Raw genomic sequence first — 13,492 nt, 5'->3', positions numbered from 1 at the left:
CATTACATTCTTTGGTTCATTACATGTGACTAAGTCTTTTTCAGTTGTTGATGCCATCAGATAACACGTCATATTTCCTACTGACTAAGTCATTTGGGCCTATATAACTTGACTGTTGTCTGTTTTGCACCATACACACTTATCCCTTGAGTGAACAACATTTTATTGGCTAACTACAACTTCTTTTGCATTTGAAAACCCTGAAACCTGTTCTCATGAGACCAACAGCAGGTAATGACTCTCTTTCCAAGTACCTTTCTGATGTCTTGTTTAGCTTTATGCTATTGAAGTTGATCAGTTATTACTTATGTGAAAGTGAAACCTTTCACAATTACATGTTTTTCATTAACAATATTTCTCTCTTCTTTAGGCAGTCTGAAATTATATATTGGCTTGTTGCTTGCATGCCTAAATATGTCTCTGGCTCAGAAATTTCCATGCTATGTGTTGAACCTCACAAGATACATACTGCAACAGACTGAAGAGCTTATACCCATATATGTGAGTTCTTTAAAATATAGAAATTGCAATGCTGTCATAATAAAAATAACAATAATAATTATTATTGTAATTGATAATTGCTCAAATAATAAAAGAACCTAAGTATGGGCTACAGCCATCTAAAGAAAAAAACCGAAGAAATAACATCATATCACATGCGTTGTTGGCAAATTTCTAATGTAAAGACAGAGGCTTATTAACCATCAGTTAATTCACTTCTGTGTATGGCGTTTGATTATTTCTGGGAGCTATTAGAGTCCATTTGTTACTCGACTAAAGGTAGTGGAAAGATGCTCTGATAAGTAATCAAAGCACAAACTAGGATGAATTGTCACTGATATTTCAGTGCAGCGTAATTGGAAACTGTATTGTCTGTTCATCTGCTTCATTTTTGTCTCTACAGATTGACAAAAACGGGGGTCATCTTACACCCTGGCCTAAGGAGATTACCCAACTCCAATTAAATGGCTCCTTACCAATAGATGCACAAAAGAACTCAACTCTTCATGGACTCACCTTTATAGTAAAGGAACTTAACAAGGTGCATGCGCACCAGAAAATACTGAATGAAGATGAAAAGGAGATGCTTGAAGATATTTGGCATATTATTAATAATGTAGACAATCTGCGATTTTGTCTTCAAAAAGGCTGGGATATAAATAGCCTGAAAACATACAAAAACATACATACATCCTGTCATGGGGATTACGAATGCAAACAGTGGGGCCTGGCTGTTCTGAAATGCTCTTTCAAATTCTTTACACAGCTGACAAATTTGTGGAAAGAAAAAAAAAGATACCTGAACAAGAATGATAATCAGAAGTCAGTTTATGGTTGAGGTACGAGTTCAAAATTTCACAAATTTCATTCTGGGCTCTAGTAGAGAATGTCAATATTTTGTAATATGTCTTAAGCACATGTTATTTATATATTTATATTTAAATACTATTTATTTATTTACTAATAAAATATTTTGTATTGCTGTTTACAATAACACTGTGGCCTCTGTAGGCACATTACAAAAAATGTCCGTCCGTCCCCTTTTTTAAAAAAAAATCCTTAAAAGCCTCAAGCAGAGCTCATTAAAGAAGCAGATGCAGTTAGCTTTCAGAACTTGGTATCTAATTGTATCTTACAATCCCGTGGGACAGAGGGAATTAATCAAATTGTCATATGTGCAAATTAAATAACTTGGCTCTTGGTAAATTTTCTCATTTTGGTGCAGGATTTGTATACAGATAATCATAATGATTAACTGTTCTTCTACTGGAAGAAAAAAGAAAATCTTTGTGTTTATGTTCCACTGAGGATAGTTTAATTTGGATGTCATCATCATTCATCAGTGGTTTTGAACATATAGCAAACACAAAAACTTAACGTCAAGTTCTTGATACAAAAGCACCAATGACTGCATGTCCAGCTTTTCTGCCGCGCATACAACCTGGACATTTTCAGCTCGCAAAATGTACTTACTTGGCTATGAGCTGGCTAAAAGCAATTTTTAAAATGCCTGATGTAAAAACAAGGACATGCACAAACAAACCCTCTCAAGACAATGAGTTGAGGACATTATATCTCATAGAATGCAGCACTTTAAAAATTTCTTATTGGATTGATTATTTGAGGAAGTGGATTCAGCATGAACTGGTTTAGTTGATCCTCTCAACATGCTACACTTATGGTTTGCTGCAGGCTAGTATGCAAAGACAAACGTTGAGAATCGCTGTAACTATTAAATTAACATACAGTAGTTCACATGCAAGCCTTTGTTAAAAACATAAATTAGTGTGTCCTACTGAAAGCAACACGGAAATACCAAAAGGTTGATTCAGTGCTGTGTGATCTCACTTTAGGGGTGTGACTGTATTGTTAAGGACAGACTCAGCAAACACAGTAAGCTCTCCACTCACAGTCTTGCATTTACTTCAGCTGTCCGCCACTGTGTAACCCATATGCAGAGTTCAACACAGACTGACCCAATGTGGGACGTGAAACTAGAAAATGTGACAGAGTCTAACATCATGCTTGCTTAGTGACGCGTTTCCATCTTAGTCAGTCAACATCCGTACTTCTAGGTATGCGTGTGTAGGAAAGCGTTCATCTGTCCTGAAATTATGTGCATCACAATAGTACAACATAAGACAAACCTGAATATCGATATTTGTTTGAAGTCCCCACTCTGAAGCAATTAGATGGCTATCACTGATGAGGTTAAGATGGTTCTAATCCACTTATGAAGTGTACACAATATCTTTTCTCCTTCTTCTCCAGTGACAGTGTGTCTTTATTGTGGGTGTGTTCATTTCAGTGTTTATTTTGGTCCAACAGGACCGTTAAGAATGCTTGCAGTGGGAGGTAGGAAGTGTTTGCCTCTTCACCTGGAGTCTTGCTAGTTTCAGTAAGCTGGGGTCAAACCACTATCAAAGAGGCAAGAGCTCTGGGGGGCTTTCTCCATAACAGTACTTGGCCTGGGGGTTTCTGTAAGTGTTTTCATGCTGGACACTCTGAGGGGAAAGAAAGAAAAATCCACAAATCACTCAATACATCAGATAAATCTCAGATCAATAGAAATGAATCAAGACTTGTTAGGCCTATGGACTATAGGATAAAAACGTACAGGCTAAGTTGCAAAGTAATTTAGTGTGTGTGTGTGTGTGTATACAGCAGTGCGGTTGAAAACAGCAGTGTGAGAAGACACAAGAGGTGGAGTTTCATGGTATAGCAGGAGCGCGGTTCTTCCACACACCTGTGAGGATGTACGGCATTTGGCCAGGCAAAGCTCGAAGTGATCCTCCACAGCCGTGAAGAGGTTCCGAAAGCCTTCCGCTGCTCTGTTCAAAAAGCGCTCCAGCTGGGGTTGCTGAGGGAGGGAGTCAGAACACCCCGTTAACGTGGCACATGTCTGCTTGCATTTCTAACACACTGGTGCACAATCGTGTATCTTAGTGTCTCGCCAGCGTGCACGAAACAATCGCGGGAGAAACAAACCGGGTGGAGAAAAAATTATTTTCTCATTACCTTGTCAGGCTGGAGGCAGCAGGACACGCAGTATTCGTACACGCTGCAGCAGTCGTTGGGTAGGCAGCTCTTACAGATATACTGCCTGGAGCTCGCTAAATTCACATTACAGCACCCATTCACCAGCAGGTCCTTCCTCTCACAAACATAACCTAAGGGACAATAACACATGGGGAAATTACACGGTAAATGACCAATGCAACATGTTTCTTTTACACAACCTATTAGAGATTTCCCTATTGGAGATTTCTAATATTTTCAGCAAATGAATGAGTCTAGCAAAAATATTTTACCACACTACAGAAACTAAGAAAAATCTCAAGTGACATGTTTAATATAAGAAACAAAATGGCTAAACTTGTTGCCATGGTGGTAAATTTTCATCTTAAACTTCATAAACAGCTATGTGCTGCAAAAATAAAATCGAGCCACGTGACTGATCCATGTCCACACTGTTGGAACAGCTACTGCAATCATATGGATTTTCGGTATAATTCCTGACTTTATTTACACTGTTTCAGTTGTGGAACTAAAACGTATGTCTTATGAGTATATTGAATTATTTCTCCAAATCTAAACACAGTTTACGTCGTGAAAACACTGTCAGCAAATCGTGCAACTCCTTTTTAAAAAGAAACAACAACAACAAGAAAAACACACGCCAAATGTGAAATCTGTCTGCAATTGCATAATGTTACTGCCAAGACTTTAGTATAGGATATTGGGTTAATTATTGCCATAGTCCAAACATCAAATAATATACATTTATAAAACAAAAGGCTCTGCCATTGTCCAAATCTATTATCAGGCAATGGCTCTTACAAGCTGCTAGTGTAATTTCTACACCCGTGGTTTTAGTATGTTTTTTTTTATTATTATTAGTGGTCGTCAAAGAGTCTACATACGCTGAACCGTATGAGGATCAATGAATCGGCTAGGTCTAGAGAAAGCTGAACCGTCGACTTAAACGTTTCTTTACCAAGTTCGTCGGTGAGAAGCGTCTTCCCCTGTATGGAGTTTCTGCACTGTGTGATCTGCCTGCTGCTGTTGCCGAGGGTGAACTTGACTTTCCACGGAATGTGGTGCTCGGATTCTCTCGCCTCCAGGAGAGTCCGATCACGTATAGTTCGCTCCTCCTGTTCACATAACATTACAGCGTCAGGATTACTGTGAACCGGTGTATCGTACGCCAAGCCACTTAAGGAAAAACAGTTCGTTTGGACAATCACCTGTTTAAGGGTGCTGGTAAGAAAGTAAATTAGGGACAAGCCGAATACGACCCCCAGAACCCAGCGTTTTCGCAGGAGTCTGCGCAGCACCATGGAGACGTTCTTCTGGATGTGCACCAGGTCCAGGTAGTTCAGATCGCTCACTATTGAGTCGGAGCTCCCACTGGTGTCTTGGCTCGGCACGCAACGGTCGCCCGCACTGTATCTAGATCGCTAGCTAACAAACAACCTACATGTATTTCTTACCACATCTAGTTCCTCTAGGTCGAGATGAATACAATTGCATCGCTGCTTCACCGCTGACGTGACAGGCTAACAAAGCAACTAACGTTTGCCAGCTAGCGAAGGCACTTACTGACTTAGCAGTAGCTAACCCATTTTAGGGAGATATTTATATATATACTTATTAAAAATATATACCTACGGGCATGTAGTAACCCATGCTTAAATGGCAGTCATGTTCAGTGTTTGCCTTGGCAGTTGCGATAGCCAACAAGCTAATAGCAGCAGTTAGCTGTTAGGTAGCTAACTAGCTATTTAGTTATCAGCGATTATCAAAACAAACAACCAGGTGATCGGCCAGCTAGCTAGCTAGCATTTTACGCTGTCAATTAGGCGGAGCGGTTGCATTCGCATACATACAGAAACACGGCGCAAAGTCACTGAATCTGTAAAACAAACAATCGCCTTGATATAAATGTGTTATTTGGGATAAAAATGAAATGGAATCGCTATTAATACTGACAGCATCAAAGCATTTTTTTTTTCCATTGCGGAAATGCTGTAAGAAGTGTATCGTGATTGGTTAGCCAGAGTTCATACCTCCGGAAATAGGCATTCTCTAAGTCCCGCCTTTATTACGCCGTCCCTGCGTGCCGGAATAGCTAGCCGGCTAGGTCCTGTTAATGGTGGTTAAAGCAGTTCGCACCAGGACAATGGTAAGCTAATGTAGCCAGTGGCTGTGATATGAACTCGCTTTTCCAAGAACTAAAATGTTCACCAGCTAGCTGTGTTGCCTTGAATTTATTTCAGTGACTTGACCGTTGACGCTAACTATCTAACGTTAGCAATCTCGGGTTTAACAGGATGCTAAACCTTTTCATTTCAAGCTAGCTAGCTCCGGCGTGTATCGGTTGTGTCGCCAAAAGGTTTCCAAATAAAGTGTCTGATCTAGCGGTCTATCACCGAGTTAGTTAACTGTAGCCAGTAGTTGCTGTAACCGTTATTTTTTCCCCAGCTTCGGAGCTTCTGGTGAGAAAGCGGGCGTCATGCAGCGACGCCACAGTAGCAACACAGATGGCATGCCGCCAGAAAGGTTTGACTTCCCCAGATCCAACGATGCGGACTAACATAGACATTGACATACATTACCATGTCGTCCTGTAATTTAAATGATCTACATTGGCATAATTGTGCAATTATGAAGCAGAAACAACCGCATGTCCTCGCTACTTCCTGAATACACCGATCCATGAGTCTCACACACAGCATGTCGGTAAAAGCAACCGTAATACACACTAGCTACCCTAATTAACTCGTTTCTAAAATAGCTACATAGTTTTATAGTGGCAAAATGGCTGCATCTGGCTTCACAGACAAAGCCTGAATGTTTGCCCTGCCTCTTTATGGATGAGCAGGAACAGGAGCCAAACAATTGGATCAGAGGGCAGTCTGGATGAAGGAGGAGTGTTCGACTGTCTGAAGCCAGACTCACCTGCCTCTCCCCAGCAGCTCTTCTCTGGGCTTGTGGGGGTCTCCTCAGGCTCCGTGCCCGCCACCCCCTTCCAGGCCGCAGGCCTCGTCCTCGGCTCTCCTCCAGAGGTCTTCATCCAGATGACTTCCTCTTCCCGGGATGAAGGCCCTCACCGGGCAGAGAGCCCACCCTACCTCCCGCGGCCCCCACAGCTCAACCACCACCACCACTACCACCAGTCGGGGCAGCACCGCTCCGCTCTGCTCCATTCTGCTTCCACGTCTGAGAGACATGGAAACCGAGAGGATGGTTGGTATGACTACTAATTATGGCAATCCCCCTCCGTATGGCCCGTCATGTGCTCTACTGCTAGTTACCCTTTCTATCCATAGCTAATTGCATAAAAATGTATTTTCAATCCTCGGGTCAACAGCCTGCACCCTGCTTCACTTGTTTTAGAGCTCATATTGAATACATTCTGAAGCGGGGGTGTGTGGGTTTTGGGTCCTCTGTGATGAGTGAAGCTCTGCCTTTCTTTCCCTGCGCTCTCCGTGCAGGCGATGAAGCATCTGCTCCAGCACCTGCCCTCACTGAGCTGAAAGCTGTGGTCTCATGGCTGCAGAGGGGCTTTCCCTTTCTCCTCATCCTCCTCACTAAAGTCTGCTTCCAGCACAAGCTTGGTGAGGATCAGGAACGAGCCAGTTAAACATGCTTAAACGTGTAATGGACAAGAGGATCAATAACCAGTCCATTTACGATTTTGCTTCTTTAAGTGTAATGATCATTGGCGTTACTTCTGGTTTAGGTTAAAGCCTGGGCTTTTTGTCACAGGTATTGCTGTATGCATTGGCATGGCCAGCACATTTGCATTTGCTAATTCAACTCTAAAGCACCAGGTGTCCCTACGGGTAAGGTCATGGCCTCAGGCTCCCGGTGATTTCTTAGTTACCCTTAAAGTATCTGCACATGCAAATGGTATAAATGAGAGGTCGACACAATTCACCAAGACCTAATGTGTTCTAAAGTTCTTGATTAATTGCTGCATTTCTCTGCGATGATTAAGTGACTGATTGTATCCTGTTCTGCTAACACTTTATGACTGAAGCGTGTTTGCTCATTCTGCAGGAGGACAGGTCTGTGTTCGTTACGCTTTGGATCCTGGCCTTTCTTGTGGGCAACATTGTCTACGTCTACTACACATTTAGTGCACAAGAGCTACACAGCAGGTCAGTTGTGCACAGGCGCTTGGTTTCACCATCACCCTCATTGCCATTTTTGGAACGTGGGCAAGAAAAAGACAACTCCTGAATTCTGCCTTCAGTGACTCTAGGTGTCATTAGTGTACTTTTTTTTACAATCACTGCCATTTCCATTTTGTTTCTGTTGTTTATGTTCTGTTTGCGTTCTTTCTGTAGGAGTTTATTCTGTATGTCTGCATATCATCATGTGAGTATTTAGGTACCCATCATTTGTGTTTTTCATTTATCACCTTCTCATTTAGACCTCAGCCCATAGAAGTGTATCAGTCGCACATAATATAGCTATAGAGCATTCTTTGTGTGGCACTAGAGAATGCAATTTGCTTCAATTAGCAATGGCCATTAATAGAATTGGCTGTCTGTGTTTCATGTATTAAGCCTATTAACCCTACTTTTAGACTAGAATGGATTTCCACTAGAGTTGTTGCCACGCTTGTATCTGTCATGCATCCTCCTGATTTGTGTCTGGGGCCGCAATGCCTGGGCAGTCTGGAGGCGGCTTGTATGTCACTCAGTCTCGGCTCTCACGCCACTGGTTGTAGTGTGGATCTGGCAGGCCAGAGTGTGATGGTTAATTTCCACTTGTGCGGTTCTCGCCCACAGCCTCATATTTGCCAAGCCGAATATCGACAGCTACGATTTCTTCGATCTGATCTGGGTGGTTGGAATCACTGACTTTGTCTTGAAGTTCTTCACCATTTCTGTCAAGTGCTTGGTGCTCTTCCTACCCCAGATCCTCCTAGCCTTCAAATCTAGGGTAAGAAACTTAAACTTAAATCTTTTTCCTTTTGGTTTATAATGCATTTCATGCTTTCACGTACAAGTATTTGTACTTGGTGGGGTTGGGGTGTGCGTGTGAGGATAGTGCTGCTTCACTTCTTAGCCCCTTGATTGACTCTCTATGGTGTCTGTGTGTGTGTGTTCAGGCTTCAGTAAGAATGGCTATTGTAGGTCACAGAGTGCGATTTGCCAGCTTCGATAAACAAGCCAATCAGTGCAGGCTGCCTCCCTCCCCGCCTGTATGCCTGGCTTCCTAGCAGGCACTTTCTGAGCTCATGGTCCCTGGGGACCTGGAGTGAGGTCACCTCTCCCTGGAGTGTGTGCGCACGCACACACACTCGAACAGTGGAGTTCAGTTATCAGTGCTGATTTTTCTGGCTGCGGTGTAGCGTAGATGGGACTCCCTGTATCCTCGGCCGAGCCCAGTCTTGGACAGACCCATATACACACAGTTACAGGCGTTCATCGTCTTTGGAGGGGAGTTCTTGTCTTCGGCATCTGTGTGTGCATGCAAACATGCGCGCGAACACACGCACAGTTTGCACCTCCTCTATCGTGCCCTGGTGGCTCACTGAACAGGTGATGAAGTCATGGGCACAGCCAGCTTTTCTGCCTCGTTACTGACCCATGCTGAACAAGGCTATGGCTCTAAACACACGTACCCACATGCAACTGCAGTCTCGTACGTGTCAGGGCTGGTTGCTCATCACGAAAGAGCCACTAGTGATTCTTTGACTTGGGGGGGGGGGGGGTTTCCGACTACTAATCAATGGTTTTAATGAAACACTACCCTGTGTGGAGTAAGATTAATGTAGCCCGTGCGTTTTAAACCCCGGGGATATCCCCTGACCTCCCAAAGCAGCATTCTTTTAAAAATGGCCTCTCGTTATTTACAGAAGTGTGCAGCCATTAGCTTTGAAACAGCAAGAACAGAAACGGTCCCAATCAGCCCTCACCTCCCAAGAGGCTGGCTTTGCCTGTCTGCATTTGGCCCGAGTTCCGTTTCAGCCCTGACTAATCAGCGGGCTAGAGATGAAACAGTTTGCTGGAAACCCCGGCGAAGATGAATTGCCCATGCGCGTGGGTCGCGGGACCCCGGCGGGCGTCTAGCATGCGTCCAAACAGGGTGATTAATCGCTGTCGGAGAAAATCTGAGCAGTCATTATGCATATGGAGCCCTTCTCCTGGTGATGGAACGTTGCGTCTCTTCACTAGGGGGTCTGTGATTGGAAGAGGGCAGCTGATGTTGGACTGGATTGCCCCCCCCCCCCCCCCAAATCTCGGTGGAGCTCTTCAGCAGTACAAAGCAAAACTCTCCACATTGCTGCAATGTGCTGCGAGATGGACTTTTCACTTCCTGCAGAATTCTTCCCAAGGCCTGCAGTTCAGACGTTCAGTTAAGCCCAACGCTTGGTAAAGACCTGCAGCATTGGTAGAAGCTCCTTCCTACCTGCAGTCCCTCTTACAGGGTGATGTTCTCCTAGAACATGGGGGTTGTTTGGAGTTCTCCGAGAGCTTGACCGCTACCCTTAGCGTGATTGGGTAGCAGGTGTGCAACGTTTGTGCCAGTTAGCTTTGCAGTGCAGTGAAAAGCGCCCGCTGTGCCAAGAGACGGCACAGTTCTGGGCTACTGCCACGGACAGGCGCCCCACCCCCTGTTCCCCTTTCAAACCGCGTGGGAGACGGACGGCTGCGGGAAAACTCACGGGCCAACAAAATCCTACGATATTTTAATTTTTTTTTTTCCCCTCCTCTTTCTCTTGGAAAGGGGAAGCTTGTTGTCTGACAGTTTGGCTTGGTGCTGTCCTCTTCTCTGCTTAAGTGCTGGCACTTCAGATTTCCCAGAATCCTCCTCTTCGTGTATGGCTGGGCCCAGGTGCTCTGCGCTGACCTGGTTGCGATAATGATTCCATAGAGAAGTGGATATGGAGCTGGCAGTGGCAGACTAATGAAAGTACTGTGATTGCTTTTCCACTTCAAACCACGACATGTGCGTGTTCTCGTGGCGTCGTTCAAATCAAGCTGTGCCTTCTCTTTTGTCTCTAGTGAGAGAACATTTTCTATTCTGTTGCTATGTAAACAAGCTTTAAACATTCATGTTTTAATTATTTATTTGCCACAAACAGTCTTTCACTCTGCAGCAGACTGTGCCAACGAGGAATAGGATTGACCGTGAAAGTGTAATTGGACACACACCATAAAAGTCTCTTTGCTGATATTTGGGCGTCTTTAGAATCTTGTGTCGTCGTAACGTCCTCCTGAGCTTTCATTTCTCAGCCATGGGAAGGCAGCTGCTGGTACTGGTTCAGTTCTTCTTGCAGGTCTCCACTGTGGCCGGGAGGTCATTTAACCCTGTAGCACTTTTTTTTCCCCTGTAGGAATCTGGGAGATCATCTTTCAATATCTGACCAATATTAAGGCACAAGAGGGGCAAGAAATGAGCTTGAGTTGCGATGTCCATATCTCAGTTCCTCGGTCCATTTCTCCATTCCTACACCAAGCTTTTTTTTGCGTGCGCTCCCACCATGTTCTGACAGGGGAAGATGTATCTGCTAATCGAGGAGCTGAGCCAGCTCTTCCGGGCTCTGGTGCCCATCCAGATGTGGTATAAGTACATCATGGGGGAAGACCCTTCCACCAGCTACTTCCTGGGTGCAGCACTGATCATCATCTACAGCCTGTGTAAGGTAAAGCACCATAAGCGTCGAGCGAAGCGTGCATGTGCGTGCCAGGGAGTCACAAAGGTGGCATCTCAAATGTAGTCTGTCCTTGGCAGATGTATCTAGAAATGTCATGAGAAGTTGCATGCTACTGCCACGACCCTGCACTTGAAAATTAAGTTTCCACGACAGACTGCAAAGCTTTATCCAGGGACAGACAAGTGGTCTCATTAACCTCTGTTCATACTATATATATATATATATATATATATATATATATATATGTATGTATATGTATGTATGTATATGTATATGTATGTATGTATATGTATATGTATGTATGTATATGTATATGTATGTATGTATATATATATATGTATATGTATATGTATGTATGTATATATGTATATGTATATGTATGTATGTATATATATGTATGTTTTTATTTATTTATTTTCCCCTCTCTCTCTCTCCTCCTCACCCCCAGTCGTTTGATCTTTGTGGACGAGTATCTGGTGTCCGAAAAGCATTAGCCATACTGTGTAGCTCCCAGGTGGGTCTGTCATGCTTTTTTTTTTTTTTTTTTTTTTTTTGGTAGTAATTAAAGTTCCCTGTGCTGTTGGGATGGATTGGGAGTGTGTGCGGCTCGTTACAAAGCCAGTGTGTGTTTGGTGGAAAGCACTTGAACTCTGACCTGCTACTGCTCTAATGGCGAGTATTTTTGTGACGAGCGCGTGCTTTGCAGTCTAAGCGATCAAACATTCCTGCATAGAGATACATGCTATTACAGAGATGTGTCCCCTGTAAAAAAGCAAAAAACAAAAAAAAACCTTTTTCTTATGGCTTAAGTGTGTGTCTGTGTGTGGCTCAGAGTTATGGTATGAGAGCCAGCACTCAACAGTGCACAGAGGCAGGGGATGTGTGTGCGATCTGCCAGGCCGATTTCAGAGAGCCAATCGCTCTGCTCTGTCAGGTAAGAGACCTGCATAGCAAGCTGGGAGATTTATACCAGGGGCTATCCTAATGGCTAATTGTTTTGGTGTATACTACATTTATTTGATGTATGGTGCAATGACATAATTCCTGAAGATGTAAAGTGTTTGGGTTTGTTTTTTTTTTTTTTGGTTTCTTCCATCCACAAGATGGTGTATACTAATTTTTAAATGGCAAATGTACATTATGCCATAGATGCACGACTGTGGGTCCATTACATTATAATGAGGGAATGACTTTGGTCTTGCAGCATGTGTTCTGCGAGGACTGTCTCTGCCTGTGGTTCGACCGGGAGCGAACATGCCCACTGTGTCGCGCGGTAGTCATGGAAACGCCTCGCAGCTGGAAGGACGGAACCACCTCGGCCCACTTTCAGATCTACTGAGCAGGCCCGTGGCCTGGCAGCGTGAGCTAGGCTCTGGCGCTGGGCGCCCCACTGCTCCAGGGTTTCCGGCTGGCAGGAACGCTGTTCTGAACGCTTTGTGTCCATCTCGAGGCAGCGTGAGTGTACAGGGGTGTTGGAGCAAGATTTGCCGTTATTTTTCAGTATGTCAAAATAGTCTGGAAAGTGCTGTAGAGTAACATGGACTTCCTAAAGATTCTCCAGCCACATCTGTGTTTGCATCGCAGATGACATTGCTTAGTCGTGCTGCCAGTATGTCACTGACGTAATGCACTGCCTTCAGTGAGGGGCTCTGTTATACAGTGTTGCCCTTTGCTGAACTGCACCAGAACCAGGAGCCTTTTGGGTCAAAATGAGTTCGATGTCATTGTAATGCTGTCTGAGTAGAGTTGTATGACAATGTATCATACTTTCACTTCTGCTATTAAAAGAAAACTACGTTTTTTTTGAGTAAATGGCTCACTTTTGATAAATTTATCCTTTTTATTTTCATAAATGACAAATCACAATATCAAAATAGCAGAGGTAAAACACATTTAATAAAAACAGTTATGCTAGCCATGTTCATAATTCAATATATATAAAAGATTGTAGCTTATGTAAACATCAGTAGCATGCCCTTAGATTCACATTATGCATGAAATTTCATAGAGAAGTTTTCTACATTAACACTGCAACCACCAATCAAGTCAAAGCCCTTTATAAAAAGCTCTAGAAAAGATTTGTCTTGATTTGTAAACACCTACTGTAGGTTTAAATACAAACAGTTCTACCATACAAATATGCATCATAAATAATGTCACAGAACGTGATCAGAAGTAACTTAGAAACAAGAACAAAAAGAAAAACCGTACAGTTCAGACTTGGTCAGCAGTCATTTATAATAGCTTATTACAAAAAGTTGCAGTGCAATATGCAGAGGAGAAGATTTTGGTAATAGTCCTTTAGGCAGTCCT

General features: G+C 43.4%; 2 protein-coding genes across 8 annotated transcripts in view; one reads left to right on the top strand and one right to left on the bottom strand.

Moving 5' to 3' along the window:
* spring1 (SREBF pathway regulator in golgi 1) overlaps nucleotides 1–5,502 on the bottom strand; it is a 5,751-nt gene extending 249 nt beyond the window's left edge. The window contains exons 1-5 of the mRNA XM_027010643.3: nucleotides 4,749–5,502; nucleotides 4,499–4,655; nucleotides 3,520–3,671; nucleotides 3,248–3,361; nucleotides 1–3,005 (exon numbers count right to left, since the gene is read on the bottom strand). The exon at nucleotides 1–3,005 is cut by the window's left edge and continues 249 nt beyond it. Of these exons, the coding sequence (XP_026866444.1) occupies nucleotides 2,922–3,005; nucleotides 3,248–3,361; nucleotides 3,520–3,671; nucleotides 4,499–4,655; nucleotides 4,749–4,841 (600 nt within the window). The 5' untranslated portion in view covers nucleotides 4,842–5,502 and the 3' untranslated portion in view covers nucleotides 1–2,921. The remainder of the gene's footprint in view (nucleotides 3,006–3,247; nucleotides 3,362–3,519; nucleotides 3,672–4,498; nucleotides 4,656–4,748) is intronic.
* Nucleotides 4,733–12,991, top strand: rnft2 (ring finger protein, transmembrane 2). 7 transcript variants are annotated; one of them, XM_081713903.1, is made up of 11 exons: nucleotides 4,744–4,874; nucleotides 5,986–6,063; nucleotides 6,386–6,750; nucleotides 6,999–7,121; nucleotides 7,273–7,349; nucleotides 7,567–7,667; nucleotides 7,857–7,887; nucleotides 11,018–11,167; nucleotides 11,628–11,693; nucleotides 11,990–12,113; nucleotides 12,384–12,991. In XM_081713903.1, exons 1-11 carry the CDS (start codon nucleotides 4,840–4,842, stop codon nucleotides 12,713–12,715), a joined length of 1,482 nt encoding a protein of 493 aa, XP_081570029.1. In that variant the 5' UTR covers nucleotides 4,744–4,839; the 3' UTR covers nucleotides 12,716–12,991. The 7 variants fall into 7 exon arrangements, with proteins under 7 accessions (XP_081570031.1, XP_081570032.1, XP_081570029.1 ...); XM_081713901.1 differs by lacking the exon at nucleotides 7,857–7,887 and adding an exon at nucleotides 8,304–8,457 and having other exon boundaries at nucleotides 4,745–4,874; XM_027010638.3 differs by lacking the exon at nucleotides 7,857–7,887 and adding an exon at nucleotides 8,304–8,457 and having other exon boundaries at nucleotides 4,745–4,874; nucleotides 12,012–12,113; nucleotides 12,384–12,656.
* The last annotated feature ends 501 nt before the right edge of the window (nucleotides 12,992–13,492 follow it).

Source organism: Electrophorus electricus, chromosome 5, assembly GCF_041902795.1.
Source record: "Electrophorus electricus isolate QZ-2024a chromosome 5, ASM4190279v1, whole genome shotgun sequence".
Classification (NCBI taxonomy): domain Eukaryota; kingdom Metazoa; phylum Chordata; class Actinopteri; order Gymnotiformes; family Gymnotidae; genus Electrophorus; species Electrophorus electricus.
This window is presented reverse-complemented; position numbering and strand designations above follow the sequence as displayed.